Here is a 27,028-nt window from a genome sequence, read left to right as displayed (position 1 = left end):
CGATGGATCAGCGCTCACTGCGATCACATAATGAAGGACTGTACATAATGTTATATATGTCACATATTCATAAATCCAAAAAACCTGTCCGCAGGTGTGCTTCAGTGTGGTGTCCTGGGTTGAAAGATGAGATGGTCTCTGTAGTATATGTGGGGGAGAGAGTCCAATTATGTTGAGGTGCAAGACCGGCTGCTCCTGTCTGCATGTCTGCTTATTCTTTAAGATTTTCTTTCAAAAGGAGTTCTAGTGTTTTTCTATTGAGAATATATTTTTAGTTGCTGCATTGTTTTACCTTAAAGGATAAATTTACCTTTTTTTTAAAAAGAATAATACATGCACATTTTTTATAGGTAAAAAAATGTGCATTTGATTTTTTTTTTCTAGGAGACTGTAAAGCATTGCACAAGCGATCAGCAGATCACTGATCCCATGCAAGTCTCCTGCAGACTGTCAGTGTAAGTGGTCTGCCTGTACACTGACATGAAGAATCAATGGACTACCAACACTGAACAGCATCATGGTAGTTCATTAGGAACTATAAGCCTACAGCCACCAGGGCTGTCATGACTTGTAGTGTTCCCATTTACAGAACACTGTGCATGGATGACGTGGCTGGGCAGGTGTTTTTTTTTTAGATTGTGACATCTAGCGGGTGAAGATCCTTCACTAGCTGTCAAAATGGGAGATTGGGGGTGGGTTTGGGGCACAGAGCCTGGTTCATCTGCAACATGTTACAAAAGGGGAACTTCTCCTTTAAAGCAAACCTGCATGTTTATTTTAGAGTTGGTAAGATTTTCAGACACCTGCACATGTTAATCTTTACGATGCATGCCGTAGCTTGAAATCTTTCATTATCTTGCTGTAGATCCACCCCTTCCCCTTCACCTGTGCATTCCTGTCTGCTTGCTATATGATGGATGACCTCATTAGCCAATAGCAAGTCACAGGTAAAGGGGTGTGAAATTTCCCATGCTGCCTGTTAGTTTAACAGTTTGGATAACCATCTGTGTCTTGCCTCATTCATTGCTTTTACCTCATTTGAAGCGATTAACGTGGACAATGTGCATACTTATTTTCAAGCCAAGACAATTTACTATAACTTTTTGCTGAGTAGCTATAGTGTTTCCAAAGTTAGCAACTGGTAAAGATTGCTGTTGTAAAGTTTGGAATATAGTCAGGCTTATTTAGGACAACCAATCAGGATTAATCATACACTAATCTGAGTTTATCATATTGAAAATTGATTAGTTGAATCTCTTTGCTGTGTTCTTGTCAAATAAGCCCACTTTTTTTTTTATAGAAGACCTTTCAAGGGTTCAGAGGTTACGCTTTTATTTAAACCTTTCGAGATGTTGTTTCTAGAAGATATGCCAACACTTTTGAAGCATGACTTTCATTTTAGAGTTTTGATATAGTGTAAAAAGCACTATAAACCTAAATTACCACTTGCCTACTGGGCACTTTCAACCACTCCCTACCCAGGACAGTTTTCAGCTTTCAGTGCTTTCGCACTTTGAATGAGAATTGAGCAGTCATGCAACAAACTAAATTTCTCTTACGTCCTCCAACAGTCGCCGCCCACTTCATATTCATCACCAATGGGGTTATGTCCTTTATTCCGTAGGAGTAGCTAGGCAATAGAATATGTTAATACAAAGATTTTTAACATATCCCACCCCCAGGGGGTGGTCCCCTCAGTACATAACCCTCCACTTCCTGTATCCAACTCAGTTTCAATGTCTAGCTTGTCAGGAGTGGCTGCATGTCTCTATGCTAGGACTTTTGTCTCAGCCTTTTCTTTTCTTTTGATTTTATTTGAGTTTTTTTCTCTTTCTTTACTTAGCTGTTATTTTTACCAGCATTAGTTTAGTTCTTCTGATGAAGAGGATCATGCGGGTTGCGTCTCGGGCTGACCCCCCTGGTCGCAGGTTGTGGGTCAGTGGTTTCTCAGCCCGCCATCGAGCGTTCAGTCAGGTACCGCTCCTGAGTTTTCTGAACGACCCATCCCTGTTCGGTGCAGGGATGCTATGGTGAGGTGGCTACCTCACTGGACGCTGTGCGGTTTCTCAACCCACCATTGCTGCGTCCTGGATGCGACTCTCCCTGTCTCATGTACAGCGGCTTGTTCGCCTGTGCGGGTTCCCCACGCCACCTATGAGGTAAGTGTAAATCTATGTGGGGACCTGTCTGTCTGAGGGCTGTCAGTCTGGGACTGTGTTACCCTGCCTCTGTCACACTGTAAATGTTCCCTATCTCTCTGGTGCATGCTGTGGGCTGCAAGGAGGGGGGCTGTGCTGCACTTCTGTGTCAGACTGGATCTGTGTATCAGACTGTGTGCTGTATAACATGCATGTATCGTGTTGGGGCACATTTCTAAGACCGCTGCGGCGGTCCGCCATGTTTACTGTGCTTTTCACTGTGTGAGGGAGCGGAGTTTTCGGCGCCAAACGACGCCATTTTGTCAGCGCTCGCTCCGGCCGCATGGTAACACTGCTGGCGGCCATTTTCTTGTAGCCTTGCATAGGCTTACACAGTAGCGCCCTGTATTGCATCACATCCCTGGGCGCACCGATCGGAGCAGCAGCAGCAGCATTGGACCTTACAGGTTTTATTTATCTCTGTGTCATTACCTAAGTTTAGCCTTTTCTCCCTGTGGGGGTCTCATATTGGGCTAAGTGTGTGTGTGCGGTGGGCAGCGCTCGCCGCGCTTGTTGTGGGGGCTGTTAACCCTTTCTTTTCCGATCTGCTCTGGGGGCAATGGATTCTCAGGAAAGCAAAATTCCTGCCACCTTGGTGGGCTCACAAGGGACTGCTGTCTCTCTCTCTCCCCCCCCCCCCTCCAGGGGGGGGGTTTTGGCTGCGTTTGTGGCTAATCTTGCTGCTCAGGTGCACCTGCTGGTGGCTGCTCAATCCACACATGGCCCAGAGTTTTTATTTCCTCTGGTTCGGAGGGGGATGGTGATGGGGCTGCTGTGGCTGGGGTCTCCCTATCGGGGTCCCGTTCCTCCCTGGACCTTGTAGGGTCAGAGGTGGAGGCTGAGGTAGAGGGGGTTGATAATTCTTCCCCTGGCTCGTCTGAAGAGCTTGCACTCATGGATGTATTGGTTGCTTCTATCAAGCAAACACTGCGTTTAGAGGATGAACAATGTCCCCCTGCTGCCTTGGTAGCTTATGGGACGCAGAAAAGGCGCAAAATGTCGCAGGTGTTTCCCTGCACTGATGTTTTTAACGCGCTGTGAAGGAACATTGGCGTAATATACGCAAACCTTTTGCTGTACCGAGTAGGTTTAAGCTACGCTATCCTTTTACGACCGCTACTGATGAGCGTTGGTGTGTCCCCCCTCCGGTGGACCACGCGATAGCAGTTTTGAACAAGTCCACTGCGATTCCTGCTGAAGACACCCCGGTGTTCCGGGATGCCACGGACAAGAGGATGGAGTCCCTTGCCTGTCATACCTATTCTATTATGGGTTCTATGTTTAAAGCCTTATTGCTTCACTTATGGCGGCCCAGGTGGTCGCGAGCTGGACGCAGGTGATTAGACGTGTCCTGGTGGCTGATTCTGCCCTCCAGGCGACTTGGGATATGGTGGATCAAATCCACCAGGGTGTCATGTATTTGTGTGATTCGGACCTGGATATGGTTCCGTTGGCTGCACGTGTACATGGTTTGGCGGTGTTGTCTCGCCGCCTGGTTTGGTTGAAGTGTTGGTCGGTGGCCAATCTTCGCGTAAGACCTTAGCTACTCTGCCTTTTGGTGGTTCTCGCCTTCTTGGTGAATCCCTTGATGCCCTAATTTAGGGGGTCACGGGTGGTAAGAGCACGCTCTTGCCTCGATCCCACAAGACTAAGACGGCTCCTGGTAAGAAGCATGTCTCCTTTCGGCCCCCTCAGGGGTCTTTTTTCGTGCCTTTCGGTCACACTATAGGGGCAAGCCGTCCAAAGGTCGAGGCTAACACACCGGTTCCGCGGCCCACAACAGTGCGGCCTGAAGGGGCGCCCTCACCCGACTCAGGGGTGGGGGGACGCTTGTTCGGTTTTCGCTCAGCCATGGCTGTCCCGGGTTCGGGACAGGTGGGTTCAGAAAATCGTTCGATCTGGGTACAAGATCGAGTTTCTCTCTCGGCCGGAGAGCAGATTTTTTCCCTCAAATCTTCTGCTATCCCCGGAGCGTTTGCGGGACCTGCATCTAGCGGTGCAGAACCTGAGGGCTCGGGGAGTGGTGGTCCCGGTGCCTCATCGGGACGGATTTCGGGGGTTCTATTCCAATCTGTTCACCGTGCCCAGGAAGGAGAGCAAGGTACGTCCGATTCTGGACTTGAAAGCTCTGAACCGCTTTGTGCGGGTGCGCAAGTTTCGCATGGAATCTCTGCGGTCGGTGGTGGCTGCCCTGATTCCAGGGGAGTTCATGGCCTCCATCAACTTGAAGGATGCGTATCTTCACATCCCGATTTTCGAGGGGCACCAGGGGTACCTTCGATTCGCCATAGCGGAAGATCATGCCCAGTTTGTGGCATTGCCTTTTGGCCTCGCCTCGGCTCCGCGGGTGTTCACCAAGGTGCTGGCGCCTGTTCTGGCTTTGTTGAGAGCCCAGGGCATCTCGGTCCTGGGATATCTGGTGTCTGCGACCAGCCAGGGTCTGGAGGAGGATCTGTCCTTCACGTTACAGACTCTGCAGGAGTTTGGTTGGACGATCAATTTTCCAAAGTCGACATTGTGCCCATCGGTTCGGTTTTCTTACCTGGGTATGATTCTGGACTCTGTCCAGGCGTAGGTCTTCCTGCCGGAAGAAAAACTCGCAGCTCTTTAGGAGGCAGTCAGGTCCCTCAGGGACGTTCCATCTTCGTCCTTTCGGACGTGCATGCGGTGTCTGGGATTGATGGTCTCGGCTTTCGAGGCGATTTCCCTTCGCCCAGTTTCACACGCGGGATCTCCAAGCGGAGATATTGTCCAGGTGGGACGGGCGTCCGCAGTCTCTGGATCTCCAGATGTCATTGAGTTCTCAGACCAGAAGGGAGCTTCTGTGGTGGCTTCTATCCCCCTCAGTATCGGGGGGCAAGTCTTTTCGTCCCCTTTCATGGACGATGATCGCCACGGACGCCAGCCTGTCGGGCTGGGGTGGTGTTCTGGGCGTTCTGCCCGCCCAGGGTGTTTGGTCGACGGAGGAATCCTCCCTTCCGATCAACGTTCTGGAACTGCGAGCGATACTCCTCTGTCTTCGTCGTTGGAACCCGGTTCGGGTGCAGACGGTCAATGCCACAGCGGTGACTTACATCAATCACCAAGGGGGCACCAGGAGTGCCCGGGCGGCTCGAGAAGTGGCCGCGATTCTGTCTTGGGCCGAGACGCATGTCCCGGCAATATCGGCAGGTCCCATTCCGGGGGTGAAAATTTGGCAGGCGTTTTTTTCTGAGCCGTCGAACCCTGGACCAGGGAGAATGGTCCTTTCACCCGGCTGTCTTCCAGATGTTGTGCGCGAGGTGGGGTCTTCCGGAGGTAGACCTGTTCGCGTCTCGTCTGAACTACAAAGTACCACGGTTCGTGGCAAGGAGTGCGATCCTCGGGCAGACGCGTCGGACGCGTTGGTTGCCCCGTGGCATCAGTACCATCTGATGTATGCGTTCCCACCGATTCAATTGCTGTCCAGGTTCCTTCGCGGAACCGACCACGGTGATTCTTGTGACACCGGACTGTCCTCGCCGGTCCTGGGACGCAGACTTCGTAAATCTGGCAATCGACGCCCCGTGGCGTCTGCCTTTTCGAGAAGATCTTCTGTCGCAAGGACCGATCTTCCATCCTGCTTTACAGTCGCTGGCCTTGACGGCCTGGCGGTTAAAACCGAGGTCCTGAAGAACAGGGGTCTTTCCCCTGAGTTCATTTACACCTTAATAAATGCGAGGGAGTCTTCCTCGGAAGGTTTATTACCGTACTTGGAAGGCGTATTTTGCCTGGTGCGTATCCAGGGGTTTCTCTCCTGACACTTATTCGGTGTCTAGGGTGTTGCCCTTCCTTCAGACGGGTGTTGACCAGCGTCTGGCGCTGGCCACGATCAAGGGTCAGGTGTCTGCTTTGGCCGTTCTTTTTCGGCGGCCTGTGGCATCTGATTCTTTGGCTAGCACTTTTGTGCGGGGGGTACGTCATCTGATCCCTCCTAGGAGGGAACCTCTTACCCCTTGGGACTTGAATCTAGTTCTGTCAGTATTGCAGCGTGCTCCTTTTTGAAAGGTTCAGGGAGATCTCGCTGTCTTTGTTGTCCAGGAAGGTCGCCTTTTTGGTGGCTATCACCTCGACTCGACGAGTGTCGGGGCTGGCAGCCTTGTCCTACAAGTCTCCGTGTCTGGTTGTGCATTTGGACAAGGTGGTCTTGCGACCTAACCCTTCTTTTCCTCCAAAAAGGGTTTCGGACTTTCATCTCAATGTGGACATTGTCAAACCTTCGCTTTGCGCGAAGCCGAAGCATCCGACGGAGGTGTTGCTTCACTCCTTGGATGTTGTCCGGGCGATTAGAGTCTATTTCACATCGACTGAGTCTTCTCGCAAGTCGGATGCCTTGTTTGTCCTTCCGGGAGGTCCTCGGAAGGGCATGGCGGCGTCGGCTTCTACAATCGCCAAATGGATCAGACAGACCATTGATCAGGCCTATGCTTTGAGGGGAAAAGTTCCCCCTGTACCTGTGAAGGCGCACTCTACCAGATCTCTGAGTACGTCTTGGGCCTGTCGTCATGGGGCCTCTGTGGCCCAGGTGTGTGAGGCGGCGACTTGGTCGACCGTACACACTTTCACGATATTCTACAGAGTAGTTGTTCAGGCATCGGCTGATGCTTCCTTTGGCCGCAAGGTTCTTAGTGCGGCAGTTCCCTAGAGCCCTTGTTATGGGTTCTTTGGCTTTTTGGGATTTTTGTTTTTTCCCTGGGTTCTCTTGCTCCTGTTGAGCGAGTGTTTTGTTCTTATGCCCAACTGGTTTCCTTCCTTTGGTAAGGTTCCTTTCTCTGATGGGGAGACGGCGTTGCCTTGGGCGCGGCTGTGTTCTTCCCACCCCTCATGTTTACACTGCTTTGGGACTTCCCCATTGGTGATGAATATGAAGTGGGCGGCGACTGTCGGAGGACGTAAGAGAAAACGGAATTTTTGTAAAATCTTACCTGTAAAATTCCTTTCTCTGAGTCCTCCGACAGTCGCCGCCCCCGCCCCTCTTTTGGGGTTTTGATGTACTCTCTACTGCTATTCCACTGAAACTGAGTTGGATACAGGAAGTGGAGGGTTATGTACTGAGGGGACCACCCCCTGGGGGTGGGATATGTTAAAAATCTTTGTATTAACATATTCTATTGCCTAGCTACTCCTACGGAATAAAGGACATAACCCCATTGGTGATGAATATGAAGTGGGCGGCGACTGTCGGAGGACTCAGAGAAAGGAATTTTACAGGTAAGATTTTACAAAAATTCCGTTTTTTATGATTTTTTTGAGACAGATCAAATTTGTAAATAAGTAAATTTTCTCCTTCACTGATGTATGCTGATTAGGCTCCACAGATATGAGGCATTGATGAGGCTACACTGATAGACAGCACTAATGGGCACTGATAGACGGGTAAGGGGCAATGATGGATGGCATCTGATGGATGGGACTGATGCCACTGATAGACAGCATTAGTGGCCACTGATAGGTGGCAATGATAGGCATCACTGATGGGCACTGATTGGCAGCATTTGTGAGCACAGATTGGCAGAATTGGTGGGCACTGTTGGGGCTGCATTGATCATCGGGACACTGATGATTAGTGCCCTGATTGTCAGTGCAGCTGTCCCCTGTGAGGATTTGCCGGTTTTCGGCTCTCCTCTCCTCACGCCCTGTCAGTGTGAGGGGAGAATTTTCCGATAACCGGCAAATCCTGTTTACATTCTTGATCAGCTGTAATTGGACACAGCTGATCATGTGGTGAAGAGCCACCGTGATTGGCTCTTTACCCCGATCTGTGATCAGCTGCATCTGAACGATCGCATATCACTGTCGGTGCTCTCCGCAGGGGGCGCACAGACAGCGCCCCCATGGGAAAACAACATATGATGGCCTCCCGGCAAAGTGCAGTCATAATTTGGCTATAGCGCGTTTGCAAAGGGGTTAAAATTGTACTTTTGGTTTCAAAAGCCTGCAGAATCTTCTAAACTTCACCAAATTCATGCTTGTGTTTTTTTTTTTTTTTTCTTTTTTCTTTTTGGAAGCACAGAAAAGGGCAATATGCCCAATAACACATGACAAAGGTTGAAGCATATAACATCATTGTATGAAAAGTCACAACAAATAAATAGGAATGCAGTCAACACATGGAATGGTATACCTGAGTAGCCCCTTCTGTAATTACATTTTTTGTATTTGTAGCTGACATTTCTTTTGGCAGAAATTCAATACCTTGAGACATGAACAGCCCACCTTAGGAATACTGTGTTTCTTGAAACTTTTTTTGACATGGCTTCTAAGTATGCAGTAAAGTTACTAGTGGTGACTGTATAGTTAACACTTTGACCATGCACAAATGACATACTGAATTCAGTTCCTTCCAGGGATACTGTCTGCAAAAAAAAAATAACAATAGAATGAAATTATTTTTGTATCAAATGCTGCCAAATGCAACCATTAATGGTTGCAACAGTAAATGAAAAAACAAACTAGAATATATATATATATATATATATATATATATATATATATATATATATGAACGCCAGCTGTAAACAATTATGTATATGGGGAAAAACAAATATGGTAATAAAAATAAATGTATATAAAAAAGATAATTATATAAAATGATATTATATAAAAAATGTATAATAAACGCACAGATATAAATGTTTGCAGTCCTGGCATACTGCAACACAGATTGCAGTAAAAGAAGGAAGAAACCCACTAGAATGGAAAATATGTAAACAACTCAACAATTTCAATGTTTTAATGTGGGACAAAAGCACCTTCCATCTCATGAATGAAATGCCAAAGATTAGGAGTGACACCCTCATATGGATATAATAAATGATTCTTTAATATGGACCACCTTAACCCTCTAGATGCCAGGGTATTCAAAGTGAAATTCCAGAAGGTCTCCCTATTACATCATTTTTGGAACCTTTTAGCCATAGATTTACATTTGGGGATGGCCTCAATGACCCAGACAACTAGGCCCTCAGTTGATTTATTATGTTGTAGTGCAGAATGCCTGGGTACACTGTGGTCTATATTTGCCTCCTCGCTCCCCACGCCCCCTTGCCAGGAGAACACAATAGCTCCATGGGCGGGAGTCCCCAATAACCATTGACTGTGTTGATGGGGGAATTGAGCAATTTTCTTTCCTGCAGCCCCTGGACACAAGAAAGAAAATCACACCAGCTATGGCCTGCCTTCCATGATGATCATTTAAAGGCTGAATTAGTATGTGATAAAGTGTAACTATAGTCAAATGTTAACATACGGTGAAGTTAACCATCTTGCTCTAATGGATAAATAGTAAATGAAGAGCTGAAATATTTATCTTTCACCAGTGCAACGTAGGCATTTGGTTATGTGTACTCTGCCGAAAGGGAGAATAGCAATTTAGATTTCCTGATCCTCCCCTTAAGCAGAAATCATGCCACCAAATGCCTGGGCTTAAATTATATGAACAGGATTAGAGAGTACTTCAATCAGCATTTCTTCTGAAAGAGTAAGCATTTCAGCCCTTCTATCACTTTTTTTATCCCTCCTGCAAAGAATGTCAAAATTCTCTAGACACATAGCAAAATACAAATGTAAGTACTGTACATACTGTATGTAAGGGCTGTTTTGCCTACCACATAGTTTGTAACTATGTGCAGAAATATTGTAATTTACACACCTCTACCACACTGCATAGTCAGAAAAGTGACAACCCTATTTCTTTGTTGATCAATGCAACTTCCAAAGTCCCCTCCCCACCTCCAGCCTGATTATGGGACCAGAATAATTGATGTAGACTGCCAGGACTGTTTCAAATATTTATTTTCTATATCTTCTATGTTTGTGTTGCAGAGCCTGGATGAGACGGTGAAAGATGAAGCTTTCAGTATTCTTAACCATTCTGATCTGCTCTGCTGTAAAGGCTGATGTGAAACTGGTATCTAAAAGAAACTCAGGTAAGATACATTTACATTTTACTACCTTCTGTATTTCCTTGGAAAATTCTTCTCTGATATGTGGTCACCTAGATTTGCTTGGTAAAAAATGTTTCCTGGAGTGCGGTCACCAAGATCTTATGGTTAAACAAATGATTTGTTTTCATAGCAATATTTTTTTTCATCAGACCTGGTTAGGATTTGTGTTTAAAGAATTTGCAAAGGTATGATGTACCTTGCACTAGGGCTGAACGATAGTCGATGTGATATCGACTATCGTGCTGCGGGCGTGGGCGATAGTCACATCGCAGAAGATACGATAGTAAGGCATAGGCATTAGGCAGGGAGAAGTCGGGACTCAGGAGGACTTACAGTGGTTGTAGCAGAACACATCCATCCCACACGTTCAGTCTGCCTGCCTGCAGCTAGCCTAGTTCTCCAGCTAATGGTAATATGATCCTAAAGTGAGGAGCTCAGCTCCTCCCTGTAACCAATCAGCGGCTCCCAGCACACTGACACTGAAGAACTGGAAACAAGCTTGTATTGTAACAGTTCAGAGTGAAGAGTCAAGTCAGTTCACTGAGTAGTTCAGTACACCGTCGAACGTGTGGGACTGGACGGATGTCATGTCAGGCTGTGTTCTTCTACCTCCGGCCACCACTGTGAGTCCTGACTGTGCCTAATCCACACTGACTGTCACTGTCAATCCCTACAATAACATTAACCCTGGCCTGCCCTGGCTGTATGGTGCAATCTGCAATTACAATCAGAAGAAAGCTGCGCTGCTGCAATACTTCGATGATTTTATCTCAATATCGCAATATACATTGTTGAAAAAAAAAATATCGCAATGTACTTTTTTTCCAATATTGTGCAGCCCTACCTTGCACTGAAGGTTGTCAAAGTATGACAATGCCATGAAGAAAATCATATAAACACAAGCCAATTCAAAATATTCTCATTGGTCCAAAGGAGGTGAAACCATTTTAATATTATATTTTCTTGGGATATTAGATTACCTTTGTGGGGTAAACATATAAAGCCTTTAGGGAAACCACAAAAAAAAAAAAAAAAAAACTGTTCCCTGTAAAACAAAAAAAGAAAAATAAACAAAAATGTAAATACTCACTTTTCCCCGCTCCTCTGAACATCGCTTTATTGAAGAGTAACCATCTGCTGAGAAAACGCCACTCAAGAGTATCAATTTCCTGGTCAAATACTGCCCATCAACTGTCCTCATCAACCTCCATGTTACTACTGTAATGATGTGAATTTCAGCAGGAGGAGCCACTGAGCAAACCATGGGACCAAGAAGATTGACACTCATGGAAGTGTCAATTTCTCTTCAGATGTTGGTGGATGATTTCTCTTCAACAAAGCCATGTTCAATGGCATGGGAAGCAGAAAAGGGGAGTATTTATTTTTTTTTTTTTTTGCAATTTCATTTCCACAACAGTGTCACTTTAATCATACAGTCAATCAGTTGAATGTAATAGTCAATAGAAAATATTATAAACAACAGTGATCTCTGAAGTCAGAGAACTTAAAGTAAGAACAGCTGTAAACCTAAGATTCTATATGGCAACCATGAAAAAGAAACTATTCATAGATCTAAAAGGTGAGCATTCCAGTTAATTAAAGAATATGAAAAGCAGTATTTGCTTCACGTGGTAATAAATCGACTCCATCTAAAGCATACATCTTGTTAGTTGTTTATTAGTGACTGTAAAACTGTGGTATTGATTATGTTTTTATTCCTTTCTTTATAAAAGGTAAAAACGATAACAACCAGCCTGCTTTGACTAAGCCACCAAAAGCAGCACTTCTCTTTCAAGCTTTTAATGCTATATTAGACTGCACTTGGCTACACAATGAGACACCTGAGAGGCTTTGCTTAGCTTTGGTATTGATTGAGAATTATATTGATGGGTGGTTATTTTTACACTCCTGAGACGGAAACATTGCATTGGAGAGATTCACATCATGAAAGCACAGAGCGTGCATAGATAGGTTTACAGTGTTTTAGACCCTCTTGTTGAATGCTTCCTGACAGTTGACCTATATTACTCTTCTCCACAACCTTTGCGATCTCTTTTCCTATCTATAAAAATTCTCAGCATACCTATACTCCAAAAATGATCTCTACTTTTTCTTTGCTTCAACATTGTCTTTAAATCGTACCTCTTGCAGATATTTAATCGAGCCCAACGTAATTCAAAGCTGTCAAACTTTTATTTTTTTCCCCTGTTTAGAGTCAGTTTGTGAGAGCATGATTTATCTATTTTTTATACTTGCTTTTTGGTTGTTTGTATTGTTTACTTCTTATTTTGTTTATGTTTTTTGCCATACTTTAACAACCAAGTTTAAAGTTTGAGTCGCTTTTACACATAAGTGTAGATGAGATTAAATAGAGCAACGAAGGAAGCTAGAAAATTGGAGACATGAACTTCAAAAACATGTTGGTAATTCTCTAGGCTAAAGGTGTATTTTGCAGAGATCCTAATGAGAAAAACATGAAAGCTATGGTGAAATAAAACCAAACAAAAAGCCCTTTGCAAAGCATTCTAATACAGAATACATTTGCACATCAACACTTTTTCTATAAATCCTTTTTTTTTATGATGTTTACCTGCCTCTAAACAACATCTATCTGGGGATATTAATTATCAGTGTGTCATAAAGGTGTTTGTCTGAAATGGGGGAAACAATTCAGTCCTTTTGTTGGAGCCACCTAATTCTGTTATGCATAAACTTTGTTGTGAGTCATTATGATTTTGTGTTGGAGTGGGGGACATTCCCACAATTTGTGCAGGTTGGTCCCTTGGCTGCCTGTTTGATATTCCACCTATCTACAGACATGGCGGTAAAGGCGTTAAGTGGTTATATAATTTCAGGTCTGTTCTGCATTCTTCACTGCTTACCTTAATGAAATGCTTTACTCTGGACATTGAAGCACATTTATAAACTGAAGCTTGTAGAAACTAATTTGATGCAGGCTATGTGCATACAAGTGTTCATCCTCTGCTGACTCTTCCAGGTGAACTGCACGAAATTAAGCTACTTTGAAAATAATCTTATTATGACCTAGAATAAGGAGTCCCTGACCTGTGTGATAAACTGGCCAAGGTTGTCCCCAAAACTTCCTGATTGTCATCCTTGTAAATCTAGAAGCATGCATATTTTTAATTTTTTTTTTTATTTGCTTTGCCTGGAGTCTATAATGGAGAAGATAGAATAACCAGTTCACATTAAAGTGCACTGCAAAGTGAAGTCGATTTTCAAATGTTTGCTGATCTCTGCTGATCTCTGATCTTAGCACTATAAACTCAATATGAATCCTAAAGCCCCGCACTCAAGATCAGATTATCGAACGATCTGTCGTCCGTTTTTTGTTGCATGCTAGTCTGATGTGGAAAGTGAAGAGGTTATTTTCATACAAATTTTCCGGTACGATAGAATTCTACATCAGAAGTGATGTCATGTGTTGGATTTTTTTGTATGTGTTCTTTCATCTCTGAGCATGCCTAGTCTTGCTCTTAAGATTTTTTTCCGTCAAACTACTAATGAGACAAAAATCGGACGTTGTGTTGATGGACGATAAAAATTTTATAGCCTGCACATCAGGATTTTTTTCGGCCGAAAAGTCATAGTCGGCTGTCGAAAGCACCATACTAACAATCCGAAAATCGGCAGATCGGTCATCGGATGAAATTTCCCTTCAGGTTTTCTTATCGTGTGTACGGGCCTTTAGGGATGCTTGACATATCTTCATGCATAGGCAGATCTCACAAGTAGAGTGGTAATCAATTGTTACTTCAAATCTTTACATGGCCAGGTCCTGCAAGGATCTTAATAGAAAAACCCACACACCTTTTGCGACTATAAGGCCCCCTTTACACAGGTGGAGTCCGCCTGCTGAGCAGGAGATCTCTCTGCTGATCCCCGCTGAGCAGGCAAATGAAAGGTTTGATGACACAGCCTGCTGTCCTCTATGAGCTGTTGGATGGAAATAGACCGCCTTTCCGTTTCCATCCGATGCGATCTGCCAGACAGATGGGGAACGGGAAAACGGGAACGGGTCCCCATCTATCTGATTTTGATGGAGAGGATCGGATGTCGGCGGTTGTCAGTGGACATAGAGAGCAATAGATGGTCCGATCGGGTCTGCCTGGAAAACTGACATGCTGACCCGATCAGTCCATAAGTGTGAAAGGGGTCTAAAAGCCTTTAAAGCCCATCTTAAAATTATCCCTTGCAACAGCACTGTGTTAATTTCTCATTTAGGTCTAAGGGATACAGAAAATAAGATTTACTTTGCCTCTCCATTCCTTGCTGTTAGACCAGTCCCCACAGCATCTTTTTCCCCACTTTCCAACAGTCTAAGATCTTCATGTTATCAAGACCAATGCAAGGTCCATATCCCTGCCTTGGACATGATGACACAGAAGGAGCATGGGGGAGTGCCATCTCCCAGGGAGAGCAGAAGATCATGCAAGTAAAAGCGCCTCTCCTCTCTCCTAGACAAAACAAGCATTTAACTGCCAGCGATAACTTTGAATCCTAAGTTTAGCTAAAAATAAAAAATAAACACAAGGGACATAAACCTACAGTTAGTGCAATGTGTCCATTGTGCTGATTCTTCTCCTTTCAGTAGAATTCTTCCTCTTTCTTACCTGTAGAAACCCAAACACCAGCCCCCCCCCCCCCCCCCCAAACATTCCCCTCCGGCCTCTGTAATCTTTCAGGGCAGCAGTGGTTAATGCAACTAAATGGTTGTCAGGAGCTTGGCCATGTCAGTACTTTCCTGCCAGATCTACCATTTATTAAAACCTTACTTCAGCTTCTTTGAATAACACAATATTTATGAATGGAAGATGGGTGGATAATAGCTTCACCCTCCTCAACTGCAAGATCCTGTGCCATTCATTGAAGATGTAGTACAGATTCTATGAATAGTGGACCTGGCAGGCAAGGGCGAACCCAGCACAATGCTAATGCATCTTAATGGAAGCCTGAGTTATAGCAGCTATAATTAAAACTCCTGCTGTAATACGTTAACAATCTGCTGGGTTTGTTTGGATGTCCCAGATTGCTTATATTTTACCAAATAAAGTATTGTGAAGGACTGTTATTTCATTCCATTCCAGCTCATTTCTTTGAATAACATGTACAGGGCAATCCAAAGGTAATTTATGTCAGTAATTCAATTAAAAAAGTGAAACTCATATTATATAAATGTGTTACACACAGAGTTATACAGTATCTCACAAAAGTGAGTACATCCCTCCCATTTTTGTAAGTCATTTATTATATCTTTTCATGTGACAGCACAGTAGAAATTACACTTTGCTACAATGTAAAGTATTGAGTGTACAGCTTGTATAACAGTGTAAATTTGCTGTCCCCTCAAAAAAACTCAACACACAGCCATTAATGTCAAATTAGCTGGCAACAAAAGTGAGTACACCCCTAAGATAAAATCTCCAAATTGGGCCCAAAGTGTCAACATTTTGTGTGGCTACCATTATTTTCCAGCACTGCCTTAACCCTCATGGGCATGACGTACACCAGAGCTTCACAGTTTTCCACTGGAATCCTCTTCCACACCTCCATGATGACATCACGGAGCTGGTTGATGTTAGAGACTTTATGCTCCTCCAACCTCCGTTAGAGGATGCCCCACAGGTGCTCAATAGGGTTTAGGTTTGGAGACATGCTTGGCCAGTCCATCATCTTTACGCTCAGCTTCTTTAGCAAGGCAGTGGTCATCTTGGAGGTATGTTTGGGGTCGTTATGTTGGAATACTGCCCTGTGGCCCAGTCTCTGAAGGGAGGAGATCATGCTCTGCTTCATGATAAATTCCTTTAAATATAGTGCCTAGGAGGTCCTATTAATATGCCTATAAAGTGGTGCGTCTTTAGCATGTAAAGTTCTTGCTATAGCAAAAAATAACATTTCTAAAGAAAAAAAAAAACAAACGAGTCAAATCCCATTTAACCTCCCTGGTGGTATGATTATGTCAGAATTTTTGATCTCAAAGCGGTACATTGTTTTGCATGGAAATCTGTTGTTTTTTTATTTTAGTATTTTATTTTTTATTTTTTGTAATACTTGGCAATAAGTCACTTAAATCTGCCCAAACAAGAGTCTCGTAGACGTAAAGGTTTCAATAAAGTTTGAAACACGAAATCCTAAATTATAATACAATAATACATTTTATTCAAAAGTCATCTTTGGTCACTGGTTCCCACTTTCTGCATCTTGAAAACTTCTGATGCGTAGCCAATTGTTGCTCTTTGTACCAGTTTGTCTTGGTAACTATTTTTTCAATAACCTCATCAGTCAGAAATAATTGCAGGTATGCCAAGGGGTTTTCATGGTCAACGTCAAATTTCATACCAGGTGCTCCAGTAAATGGGAATCTTGGGGGCGCTGCCTGATCCGTACCGCAGTCAATAGAGCATGTTCTCACATGGCTGAGCTCAGTCACAGAATCGTCGCTGTCGTCACTTTTAGTACCTGATGACGAATTTTCCCACGAATCATTATCGCTCAGTTCTTCAAATAATTCAAATTCATTGTCGCTGTTTTCTAGTTCAGGCAGGGCACTGGAAAAGTCACTAGGTGAAAAGCTGGGGTAAAATGGCTTGATTCAAAGATGTAATCCTAACAGATTGCACTGTATCATGTCATTTGTTGTAATTATTTTTTGAATCTCCTGCCGGTTCCACCCCACTATGTCACGGCGCTCGCAGGGAAGGGAACCAGAAGACACGTGATGGCATTGGCCGGATGACAGAGCGAGGACATTGGGAGGATGGCTGGAGGGCGGGGGGTGATCGTAGCGGAAGATAAGTGTGATTGTGGGGTAATCCCGAGTGTGGTTCGGGGTTATCACTTTTGGCACTGTACATTAACCCTGAGCCACACTCGGGGTTAATATCGCCAGGGAGGTTAAATTGACTCACGGTTAAAATTGCCGGCTCCCGTCTATTAAAAAAATAAAGAAAAAAAATGGCATGGGGTCTCCCCCCAGTTCGTACCAGGCCCTTCGGGTTTTAAGAGGAACTTCACGCCACAATAAAAAAAAAATAGTGTCCCCCTGATGTAAATTTATCTTCAATCACGCTGCCCGCCACACCCGCCTATCCGAAAAATAAAAAAAGCTCCACTCTCATTGAACACTTCCCTGCAGTCTGGCTGTTTGCGGCTTGACAGTTCTTATATAGAGAATGGGCGGGGCCACAGAAGTGACATCACCTGGCTGCCCTGCCCCTCGTGACATTACCAACCCAGCATGGACCAGTTCGTGACATTACAAGGGGGCTGGATCACCCGGTGACTTCACCAGGGTGCCCCACCCATTCACTATATAAAAACTGACAAACCATGAACAGCCAGACCGCAGCGAAGCATTCAATGAGAGTGGAGCTTTTTATTTTTATTTTTTAGGGTCGGCAAGTGCAGCGGGCTGCGTGATTGACGATGGATTTACATCAGGGGACACAATTTTTTCATTTTTGAATAAAGAACTTTTCAAGAAATGTCTTGTGTGTTTATTTTTTTGTACACTTTTTGGGTGAATGGGTAGGGGTAGCATTTACCCGATACTCATTCACATGGGGGGGGCGGGATCTGGGGGCCCCCTTGTTAAAGCAGGCTTCCAGAGTCCGATAAGCCCCCCACCTGCAGACCCCGACAATCACACCCTAGGGTTGTCGGGAAGAGGCCCTTGTCCCCATCAACATGGGGACAAGGTGCTCTGGGGCAGGGGGCCCAGGTTGAGGGCATGTGGCCTGGTATGGTTCAGGAGGGGGGTGCTCACTCATTCCCTTTCCTTTCCTGACTTTCCAGGCTGTGTGCCCAGATAGTCTGGTATGGATCTTGAAGGGGACTCCACGCCATTTTTTTTCTTTAATAGCCAGGAGCCAGCAATTGTCATTTTTTTTTTCTTTAGAAATTAAATTTTTGCTGTAGCATGTTTAATGCATGCTACTGATGCGCCACTTTACAGGCATATTAAGGGGACCCCCCAGGTACTATATTTAACCACTTGCCAACTGCCTAATGCAGATCTACGTCGGCAGTCAGCCCCTCACAGGCAAAGCGACGTAGGTCTACATCGCTAGCCTGTGAGGGTCTAGGGAGCGAGCGCGCGCCGCTGGAGGCGCGCTCCCGCTCGGTCACGCACCCCCCCCGCGCGTGTGACCGGCGGACCCGATGTACGCCGGTCACTCTGCGATCGTCGGGGGAGAGGGAGAAAGTCAGGCGGCTTGTGTAAACAAGCTGCCTGTCATTCTCCCCTGTGTATGAAGGATGATCATACGGTTCTACTATGTAGAACCGTTGATCACTGTTCATACATCTGAAGCCACAGCCAATCACAGTAGAAAGCACGCCCCTAGGGACACACATAGCCCCTCCCTTTCAAAAAAAAGTTAACCCCTTCACTGCCAATGTATTTTTACAGTAACAGTGCATATGTATAGTATGAAATCAAATATACTATATTAAAAAGTATATATATATATATATATATATATATATATATATATATATATATATACACATAATAGCGTGTGACGCCATATACCCGTTGGCACGGAAGTTACATAAATATATAAAACCATGCATATTAAAACCCTAAAATACTAATAAAAGCACTAAAACACTGCACATAAATATAAAAGAGAAGAGCAATAATTTATCGGTCAGAAATAAAACAGTTTAGATCAAAATCCGTGTTTAAACCCCTCGGTACGGCAACCTTCGTCTCATAAATCCAAAAGGATTCTCTCTTACTAAGTTGACGGATATAGTTGCCGCCCCTCCAATGTTTTTTAACTTTTTCAATGCCCCAGAATTTCATATCTTTGGGGTCTTTATTGTGAAAGTTTTTAAAATGCTGGTACAAAAAATGGGGTGATTTTCCTTTTCTGATGCACCTAACATGTTCCGCCAGTCTTACTTGGAGGGCTCTTGAGGTCCTACCCACGTATTGTAAACCACAGCCACATTCAATCACATATACGACCCCAGTGGTCGCACAGGTAATAAGGTCATTGATCTTATATTCCCTTCCTGTCGCTTGGGCCACAAAATCCTTCCTGCGTTTTATATTCTTTTTAGCAGAACGGCACACAATGCATTTACCACATGCATAAAAACCTTTCAAAAAGGCAAACAATTTATTGTGTGCCTCCACTGGAGGGTCCACTACTCCTTGGGCTAATATATTCCTCAAAGTGGGAGCCCGTTTATAAACAAAACGCGGTCTTTCTGGGAGATAGTTGCATAACACCCGATCTTGCATCAGAATGGGCCAATGCTTGTTGAAAATACTTTCAATCTTTTTGTATTGGATGTTATAGTCTAGAACAATCCTTACTTCATCCCTTGGTGCTTCTCGTTTAGGGCCACTACTTATTAAAGTGTTACGGTCAATCTCTTTAACACTTGTAAGGTCCCTAGATAGTCTCGCTTTGTTGTAACCTTTCTGTAGAAATCTTTCGGATAAGACATTAGCCTGTTCCGTATAATCTACTTCTGAGGAACAATTGCGTCTAAGCCTAACAAACTGACCCTTCGGAATATTACAAAGCCATGAGGCATGATGGCAGCTGTCTAGAGGGATGTACGCATTTCTGTCTGTTGGCTTGAAATGGTTACTAGTCATAAACCCACTAGTTCCCTTGGAGATGACCAGATCCAGGAAAACTACACTAGTGGTACTAATGTTCCATGTGAGGACTATGTTTTTATTATTGTCATTTAATTTGCTCATGAATGACTCCAGTTGACCCATTTCTCCATTCCACACAAGGAACACGTCATCGATGTACCTTTTATAGCACACCAATTCGGGGGGACGGTCATGGAACACCACCTCCTCCTCCCAGTGGGCCATAAATAAATTGGCCACACTGGGAGCGAAACGGGCGCCCATGGCCACACCTCTTTTCTGGAGGTAATAGTTGTTGCCATACCAAAAGTAGTTTTTTGAGAGGCAAAAGAATAAACTACTTAGGAGAAAACTCCTAAGTTTCCTTGGAAGGCTAGCTGTAGCAAAAGCCCACTTGACTGCTGCCTCTGCTTCCTCATGATCTATGATAGTGTACAGCGAACCTACGTCCGCTGTAACTAAAATAGAGTTAGAGGTGCAGGGCACATCTTGTAAAAGTTGGATAATGTGCTTAGTGTCTTTAAGGTAGGCTTCCGTAGACACTACTAATGGTTGAAGGTGCACATCGACATATTGGCCCAACCGGGATGTCACGGAGTCGATGCCGTTGACAATTGGTCTACCCGGTGGGCGTTCCTTGTCTTTGTGCACCTTCGGTAAACAATAAATGATAGGAGTTCTGCAGAAAAGTGGGTCCAAATAGAGAGACTCTTTCTTATTAAGGACTCCCTTATGTTTGCCTGACTCAATAAGTTTACTCAACTCCCCTTTAAATTTCAAAGAGGGGTCACTTCTTAATAGTTCATACGTATCGCCATCAGCTAATAAGCGGTTCATCTCTTCATTGTAATATTCCCTACTCAATACTACCAGACCGCCGCCTTTATCGGCAGGTCTGATCACGATTCTTTTGTTATCTTCAAGTGATTTGATACCTGCTTTGATGTATTGTGGGTCCGATACCCTTTTGACCTTCAGACTCTCCAGGTCCTTGCAGACCATATTTTTAAATACATCAATGAACTTATTGTTTTTATTGGGAGGGTTAAATACTGATTTATTCCGCAAATTAGAACTTGGCATGCCTGTGCTCGATGAACTAGTTAGTGCAGAGGAATCTGTCTTTGTTGTATTCTTAAGGATAGGGTTGGACAAACAATATTTTTTCACGTTAATTGTCCTGACAAATTTCTGAATATTAACGTACGTCTGAAATTTGTTCAGGTTACGTGTTGGAGCAAACTTGAGTCCCTTATCTAAGGTTTTAAGCTCTTCAACTCCTAATGTCACTCCACTTAAATTGTAAATCCCTGCCCCTAACGGGATCTTTTTTCTTTGGATCCTCCTGCCTCCTCTTTTTCCTCTCTGTTTCTTTTGGTTGGTTTGCTCCCTGGTGTTACCTGTGTCGGGCCTCTCCACCAGTTGTCCATTTGTTTCTGGGATGGAGGAAGGGGGGGGTAGGCAACTGCCTGTCCCCCCCCCGATTCCCTAAAAAAGCCCCATTCCCGTGAGGCTCACTCAGGGGTTCAAACCTATTCTGAGTGGTTACCTGTGAGGGCAGTGGATAGTTTGCTCTATTAGGGTAACCACCTCTCTGAACGTTAGGTTTCCATCCTTTCCCCCTTCCTCGAGCGGGGGCTTGCCAACCGGAATATTGGGGATACTGTGCCGGGGGTCTGGGGGAAGAATTGTTTTGAGGGTAATCATTATAATAATGGTTATCCTGTCCTCTCCTGGGAGTATTATTATTCCTCCCCCTACCTCCTCTGCCTCCTCTTTTCTTTCCCCTATTACCTGATCTACCCCGATTGTCAAATTGGTATACAGGGGTGGAGGGTGCTCTCCCGTACCCAGTTTGTGGATTCATAATTGGAGGAACAGGGGTCATAGGGGGGGGGGGGGGGTCATCCTGTTGACCACCCTCCTCCTCTTCCATAGGGACACTAATAGGGGGATTTTTTTGCCACTTAAAGATATAATTTCTTTGGAAATCCTCCCAATCCCTTAGGAATTTCTTCTTCTTCTTATTCTGGGTATCATTATCCCATTTAATCAGCCTATTCTGAAGGGTCCCAGAACATTTAGTAAACTCTTCCTTATCTTTAAAGGGTTCCAATGCCGATTGGATCTCTTTAATTTGGGCGTCAATAATTTTGAGTTTACGACGTTTCCTCATCAGCAAAAATTCTAACAATTGTTCTCCCTTTTTAAGGAAGAATTCTCTCCATTCGCTATAGGATTCTTCATCTAATAAACCATCATTGGGTGGGACATCCCACCTCAGACGTCTAGGGATTAGTTTGTTCTTGATGTAATATTCAAAGGTGGTGATATCCCACCATATTTTAACCTTCTTCTCTAGTGCATAACCAAGCTTCTTAAATAGGGATGAAACATCTCCTTCCAAGCTAGGGGCTGGAGCACTAGAGAAAATATCACCAAGATCAATTTCCCTTTTATCCAAATAACTGAATATATCCATGAGGAGCAGCTAATATGAGTAACTGAGAAAGCTGAATGTAAACAATGATGAAAATATCAGCGCTCCTCCCTAACTGCTAGCAGCTGAACACTAAAACAGGCAGAGAAACAAACCTGGGTGACAAAGATATAAAACAATAGGCAGTGCAGCGCTCTCTGAAACACTAAATAAAATAAACAGTAAAACCAATGACACATGCACAGTCCATAGGAAAGAAACTAATGCAGGATCAGATAAAAGGTGTGATATTCCTTAAGTGCAAGAGTTCCCAATGTATTCCAAAGGAGCCAGGTGCAGACAGCCAGAAGAACACCACACACTCCCTCCACCTTCCAGAGTGGCCTCTCACCTTAATGAATATAATACGGGCATTGCACACTTGAACAGATCACTGGCTCCAACCTCTTGTTAATCCTCTCACTGGTCAAACGATGGAAAAGGCAATCTCCCGTTCAACATAAGCCTGCTCCACTTAAAAGGTAAACACTCCTGTATGTCTCCCCCATGAAAAAGGGTAAGGAAGGAAAGAGATGCCAGGATAGTGTAATAAAGTCTTTAATCAGGCTAAAAACATATAACAGAGTGGCCTCCTACTTGAATGGATGGACATCGGGCATAAAACAGCAAACAGACCGGGACAGCGAGACAGACTCGGTGTCACTCGGTCTCCTCCGTGCCAGCGGGTGACGTCAGACGCTAAGGTTCCTCCTCCCTCCGCACGCGTATCGCCTCCGTGGGTGGAGGCTTCGTCAGCGATGAAGAGGATTGGTCCAACGTCACCATATAAATAAACACACCCCCTAATCTGATTGGCCGGTCACTTCTGAAGCGTTCCTATAGTTACCCTAACTCCGGAACTAGAAGAAAATACCGGCTCGAGATTGCAGACGATCCCGGATATGGCTACATATAGAATGGGAGGAAGCAAATCCCCTCTCACCCTCCGGGCTACTAAATAACCTCCCCAGAGCCAATTCATAAACAGGATAAGGATGGATAGTATGAAATCAAATATACTATATTAAAAAGTATATATATATATATATATATATACACATAATAGCGTGTGACGCCATATACCCGTTGGCACGGAAGTTACATAAATATATAAAACCATGCATATTAAAACCCTAAAATACTAATAAAAGCACTAAAACACTGCACATAAATATAAAAGAGAAGAGCAATAATTTATCGGTCAGAAATAAAACAGTTTAGATCAAAATCCGTGTTTAAACCCTTTGGTACGGCAACCTTCGTCTCATAAATCCAAAAGGATTCTCTCTTACTAAGTTGACGGATATAGTTGCCGCCCCTCCAATGTTTTTTAACTTTTTCAATGCCACAGAATTTCATATCTTTGGGGTCTTTATTGTGAAAGTTTTTAAAATGCTGGTACAAAAAATGGGGTGATTTTCCTTTTCTGATGCACCTAACATGTTCCGCCAGTCTTACTTGGAGGGCTCTTGAGGTCCTACCCACGTATTGTAAACCACAGCCACATTCAATCACATATACGACCCCAGTGGTCGCACAGGTAATAAGGTCATTGATCTTATATTCCCTTCCTGTCGCTTGGGCCACAAAATCCTTCCTGCGTTTTATATTCTTTTTAGCAGAACGGCACACAATGCATTTACCACATGCATAAAAACCTTTCAAAAAGGCAAACAATTTATTGTGTGCCTCCACTGGAGGGTCCACTACTCCTTGGGCTAATATATTCCTCAAAGTGGGAGCCCGTTTATAAACAAAACGCGGTCTTTCTGGGAGATAGTCGCATAACACCCGATCTTGCATCAGAATGGGCCAATGCTTGTTGAAAATACTTTCAATCTTTTTGTATTGGATGTTATAGTCTAGAACACCTTATTACTTGTGCGACCACTGGGGTCGTATATGTGATTGAATGTGGCTGTGGTTTACAATACGTGGGTAGGACCTCAAGAGCCCTCCAAGTAAGACTGGCGGAACACGTTAGGTGCATCAGAAAAGGAAAATCACCCAATTTTTTGTACCAGCATTTTAAAAACTTTCACAATAAAGACCCCAAAGATATGAAATTCTGGGGCATTGAAAAAGTTAAAAAACATTGGAGGGGCGGCAACTATATCCGTCAACTTAGTAAGAGAGAATCCTTTTGGATTTATGAGACGAAGGTTGCCGTACCGAGGGGTTTAAACACGGATTTTGATCTAAACTGTTTTATTTCTGACCGATAAATTATTGCTCTTCTCTTTTATATTTATGTGCAGTGTTTTAGTGCTTTTATTAGTATTTTAGGGTTTTAATATGCATGGTTTTATATATTTATGTAACTTCCGTGCCAACGGGTATATGGCGTCACACGCTATTATGTGTATATATATATATATACTTTTTAATATAGTATATTTTGATTTCATACTATCCATCCTTATCCTGTTTATGAATTGGCTCTGGGGAGGTTATTTAGTAGCCCGGAGGGTGAGAGGGGATTTGCTTCCTCCCATTCTATATGTAGCCATATCCGGGATCGTCTGCAATCTCGAGCCGGTATTTTCTTCTAGTTCCGGAGTTAGGGTAACTATAGGAACGCTTCAGAAGTGACCGGCCAATCAGATTAGGGGGTGTGTTTATTTATATGGTGACGTTGGACCAATCCTCTTCATCGCTGACGAAGCCTCCACCCACGGAGGCGATACGCGTGCGGAGGGAGGAGGAACCTTAGCGTCTGACGTCACCCGCTGGCACGGAGGAGACCGAGTGACACCGAGTCTGTCTCGCTGTCCCGGTCTGTTTGCTGTTTTATGCCCGATGTCCATCCATTCAAGTAAGAGGCCACTCTGTTATATGTTTTTAGCCTGATTAAAGACTTTATTACACTATCCTGGCATCTCTTTCCTTCCTTACCCTTTTTCATGGGGGAGACATACAGGAGTGTTTACCTTTTAAGTGGAGCAGGCTTATATTGAACGGGAGATTGCCTTTTCCATCGTTTGACCAGTGAGAGGATTAACAAGAGGTTGGAGCCAGTGATCTGTTCAAGTGTGCAATGCCCGTATTATATTCATTAAGGTGAGAGGCCACTCTGGAAGGTGGAGGGAGTGTGTGGTGTTCTTCTGGCTGTCTGCACCTGGCTCCTTTGGAATACATTGGGAACTCTTGCACTTAAGGAATATCACACCTTTTATCTGATCCTGCATTAGTTTCTTTCCTATGGACTGTGCATGTGTCATTGGTTTTACTGTTTATTTTATTTAGTGTTTCAGAGAGCGCTGCACTGCCTATTGTTTTATATCTTTGTCACCCAGGTTTGTTTCTCTGCCTGTTTTAGTGTTCAGCTGCTAGCAGTTAGGGAGGAGCGCTGATATTTTCATCATTGTTCACATATGTATAGCACTGATTACTGTAGAAATGTCACTGGTAACCCCAAAAGTGTCAAAAATGTCAGTCAAGGGTCTGATCTGTCCGCCGCAATGTCGCAGTACCGCAAAAAAAATCACAGATCGCCGCCATTACGCGTTAAAAAAAAAACAACAAAAATGACAAAAATCTTTCCCTTTGTTAGTAAACGCGATAACTTTTGCGCAAATCAATCAAAATACGCTTTTTGCGATTTTTTTTTTACCAAACATAGGTAGCATAAAACAAATTGGCCGAAAATGTTAAAAAATTTTGATTTTTACATTTTTTTGGGGGGGGAATTTCATATAAAAAAATGTGAAAAATATTGCTATTTTTGCAAAATTTACGCTCTTTTTTTTGTTTATAGCGCATGATCAAAAAAATCGCACAGGTGATCAAATACCACCAAAAGAAAGCTCTGTTTGTGGGAAAAAAAGGATGCCAAATTCATTTAGATACAGCGTCGCACGACCGCGCAATTGTCCGTTAAAGTCACGCAGTGCCGAATCGCAAAATACCCCCTGGTCAGGAAGGGGGTAAAATCTTCCGGGGCTTAAGTGGTTAAAGTACATTTTTTTTTTTAACTGGCATTTTTTTTTGTTCAGCTGTCAGCGGGGAAACCCATTGAACACCCGGTGAACACTGTGCAAATTCGGGTGTTCTACGAATGGCCTAACAGGCCAAAGTTCGGCTTGAACTCATGCTTGGGTAGAACCATTTGCCCATCCCTATCCTGGATACGTCTGTGTGTGGTGGCTCTTAAAGCACTGACACCAGCCGTAGTCCACTCTTTGTGAATATCCCCCAAATTCTTGAATGGCCTTTGCTTCACAATCCTCTCAAGGCTGCAGTTATCCCTTTTGCGCCTTTTTCTACCACAATTTTTTCCTTCCACTTAACTTTCCATTAATATGCTAGGATACAGCACTCTGTGAACAGCCAGCTTCTTTAGCAATGCCCTTTTGTGACTTACCCTCCTTGTGGAGGGTGCCAATGACTGTCTTCTGGACAACTTTCAAGTCAGCAGACTTCCCCATGATCGTGTAACCTACTGAACCAGACAGACTATTTAAAGGCTCAGGTGTTGTTAGTTAATTAGCTGATTAGAGTGTGACAGCATAAGTCTACAATAATACATTTTTTCATAATGTTCTAATCTGAGATACTATGTTTTGGGTTTTCACTAGCTGTAAGCCATAATCATCAAAATTAAAAGAAAGGAATGCTTGAAATATATCACTCTGTGGGTAATGAATCCATATAATATGAGTTTCACTTTTTAAATTGAATTACTGAAATAAAAATAACTTTTTGTTGATATTCTAATTTTTTGAGATGCACCTGCATGTCCGCT

The 27,028-nt window shown here is 43.9% G+C and overlaps 1 protein-coding gene across 1 annotated transcript in view; it reads left to right on the top strand.

The window, feature by feature from the left end:
• The window catches only part of IL1RAPL2 (interleukin 1 receptor accessory protein like 2), a 1,216,730-nt gene that overhangs the window by 102,298 nt on the left and 1,087,404 nt on the right, over positions 1-27,028 (top strand). The window contains exon 2 of the mRNA XM_082264611.1: positions 10,041-10,144. Within this exon, the coding sequence (XP_082120737.1) occupies positions 10,063-10,144 (82 nt within the window). The 5' untranslated portion in view covers positions 10,041-10,062. The remainder of the gene's footprint in view (positions 1-10,040; positions 10,145-27,028) is intronic.

The sequence above is a fragment of the Pelophylax lessonae genome (genome assembly GCF_965119305.1).
Source record: "Pelophylax lessonae genome assembly, chromosome: 7".
In the NCBI taxonomy this organism is placed as follows: Eukaryota; Metazoa; Chordata; class Amphibia; order Anura; family Ranidae; genus Pelophylax; species Pelophylax lessonae.
The sequence above is the reverse complement of the archived record's forward strand: the minus strand, read 5'-3'. Positions and strand labels throughout refer to the sequence as shown.